The sequence below is a fragment of the Buceros rhinoceros genome, unplaced genomic scaffold (genome assembly GCF_000710305.1).
Source record: "Buceros rhinoceros silvestris isolate BGI_N320 unplaced genomic scaffold, ASM71030v1 scaffold29675, whole genome shotgun sequence".
NCBI classification, from domain to species: Eukaryota; Metazoa; Chordata; class Aves; order Bucerotiformes; family Bucerotidae; genus Buceros; species Buceros rhinoceros.
Genome location: NW_010411583.1, coordinates 8,364 through 11,088, shown reverse-complemented (window position 1 = coordinate 11,088; position 2,725 = coordinate 8,364). Strand labels below are relative to the sequence as shown.

Below are 2,725 nucleotides of genomic sequence, written 5' to 3'. Positions count from 1 at the left end.
GAGGATTACACTGACCTGCCATCTTACCCTGCCTGTTTTCTCTTGCACACTTTGTTTAGGTTACCAGACTCTGGGTGAGGAGTATGTTAACATTGTCCAAGTTGACTCAACCCAGAAAAGGGTACCTTCTCTTCTTCGACGGGCCATCTTCATTTCACTTCATACCATAGTACCCTACTGCTTAGAAAAGGGGTTGCTACATCTGGAACGTGAGTTGCAGACAGAAGCTGATGAGTCCAGAACCTCGCAGAGCAGCCCAGCACTGGGTTTGTCCAGTAGGACATTAATTCGAAACTGGATACAGAAACAAGTTGGGGAGCTTACAGAACAGCAGAAGAAGAGGGTCTTACAAAGCGTGCGTGGTCTAAAACAGTGCCTGCCTTTGCTCCATCGACTGCATCTGGCAGTGTTCTACATAAGTGGCACTTTCTATCACCTGTCTAAAAGAATTGCAGGAATCAGATATGTAAGTGGATGTCTCTCTTGTCTGAATATGGTGTTCACTGCAGTGTTTTGGCCTCTTTTGGGATGCCACATGTGTAAAAGGGATATAGAATTCTGTAGCTGATTATAATAGGAGCAGAGCAGAGAGAGGGAAAAAATTTTAATACTATATAGAGGTGCTATGACTCCCTGCAGTCAAAAGGTGGCTAAAAAAAAGCAAACACACTGTCAGAAGTTATTACCCTGTGTAACTCCAGAACACTATCTAGTCCAGTCTGCCTTCTCCAAATACACAAAAAGAAAGAAGTGGCTTAATAAATCCATGGGAAATACTTAAATACAGTTTTGAACACAAATCAGTACACATTTAGATTGCATTTTTCTATATGAAGAGTTCAATTTCACATGGTCTTTTCAATAAGTAACTTTTTAAAAACCATCAGTCGCTGGCCCAGAAAGGTTGTAGACACTAGACTTCTTAACAATTCCCAGCATCAATGTGGAAAAGAGGTGTCTGTTTGCTCAGAGCTACACAACAAATCCAAACTGATGAAAGCAGCAGTTTTGATGGACAGACAACTGATCCCTGCACAAACAGCAGTTACACATAGCCCAACTGAACGACATGTTCTTGTGAGACAGCAGGCTGATAAGTCCTAGATATATATCATAGAATAATGGGTTGGTAAGTCCTACAAATTCTTTGGACAGAAATGAGAATCTCAATATTGGGGGTGGGGGGGCGGCACAGTTGCATAAACTGCAGTAACGAAACATCTCTTTCTGTGAATTATGTAGCTGCATTTTGGAGGGCTGCAAGAAGAAGACCAGAGCATTCGATCAAGTTACAAGTTTCTTGGAATGATTTCACTCTTCCATCTTCTCCTAACAATTGGTATTCAGCTGTACAGCTTCAAACAGAAGCAGAGAGCAAGGCAGGAATGGAAACTGCACCGCAACCTTGCTCATCAGAAGTACGATGGGTTTTACTTACTAGGAAAGAGGTAGAAGCAATAGAGGGAAATGTAATAGCTTTCATGAACAGGGAGAACACTGGAGTGGCATTTAAGTTAGGACCTGATGTAATGTTTGATGCTTACTGCTCTAAGCATCTCTTAGATTTCATGCTTTGATTTCATGTTCTTGAGATCTCCACAAAAAGGGGTTAATACTTGAAGATAGGGATTACTTTAGGATTGTGTTATCAAATATTTCTTACAAGCAGGCTAAATAAAAATAAGTAATTTATAACTATGTTAACTAGAAATATGACCAAGGATAAAACGACTGGGCGCCACTCCCGCTGCACTTTGTGTTTGGAGGAACGGAGACATGCAACAGCCACCCCTTGTGGTCACCTGTTCTGCTGGGAATGCATCACCGAGTGGTGTAACACCAGAGTAAGTACAGAAGGACAAGCAGAGGCCAGAAAGGGTAAACATGGTGAAATTTCTACTTAAAAATACTTGTCAGTCTGTCTCTTGAAATAATACCCCTTCTCTAAGGCATCCCAAATCCCTCCTGAGAATTCACCAGGACCTGTATGTTTTGTTAGAATACAGTGACTGTGATTATACAGATAAGGTAAATAAGGTGAGCAGTTTTCTGTCCCAGCCACTGAAATGCAGTTGGACTACTGTGGAAGTCAGACTTCAAGGTACCTCCTTTATCTACAGACCTAGACTATAATTCTGATAGTGGCAACTGTCATCTGGCTGCAGGTAAGGAGTGGTAATCTTTGTAATTACTCAGATCAAGGTTGCAAAAATAGATGCTCTTTGTATTGGGTAGTCAGATTCATTTCAGAATTGTGCGTCTAACACAAACCGTACTCCCCACCCCGCCAGTTAGAAATTTTCAGCTTATCAGCTGTTTGTTTCTGAAAGCAAAATGTAATGGAGGCAGCAAATGTTTAGGAAGCTTCAGCTGGATGTGCAAGTCCACTGCACAGCGATCCAGAACCAACGGCTCCTGGGGCTCCCTTCACAACCAGGACTCACTGGGCTGGGAATGAGTGTAACGGAAGTAGGTCCTTTAACTTCAAACACAGCAATTCAGTGCGTCTATCTAATTTCTTGTCTGTTTGTAGACAGAATGTCCATTGTGCAGAGAGAAGTTCCATCCTCAGAAACTGATCTACCTACGTCACTATCAACTGTAAAGGGAAAATCTCTTCTGTTTCAGGACAAGAGCCTCAGAAATCCTCCCCTTTATGGTCATACAGCTTGAGTTAGTCCAAGAAAAAAACTACTATAAAAATGGTAACTGCCTGTGAAAGGCA

The 2,725-nt window shown here is 41.9% G+C and overlaps 1 protein-coding gene across 1 annotated transcript in view; it reads left to right on the top strand.

Annotated features, from left to right (window-relative positions):
• The window catches only part of PEX10 (peroxisomal biogenesis factor 10), a gene marked incomplete at its 5' end in the record, with an annotated part of 3,300 nt that extends 577 nt beyond the window's left edge, over positions 1-2,723 (top strand). Inside the window, 4 exons of the mRNA XM_010136071.1 lie at positions 60-466; positions 1,243-1,418; positions 1,709-1,844; positions 2,534-2,723. Coding sequence (XP_010134373.1) covers positions 60-466; positions 1,243-1,418; positions 1,709-1,844; positions 2,534-2,605 — 791 coding nt within the window. The remainder of the gene's footprint in view (positions 1-59; positions 467-1,242; positions 1,419-1,708; positions 1,845-2,533) is intronic.
• Positions 2,724-2,725: the final 2 nt, after the last annotated feature.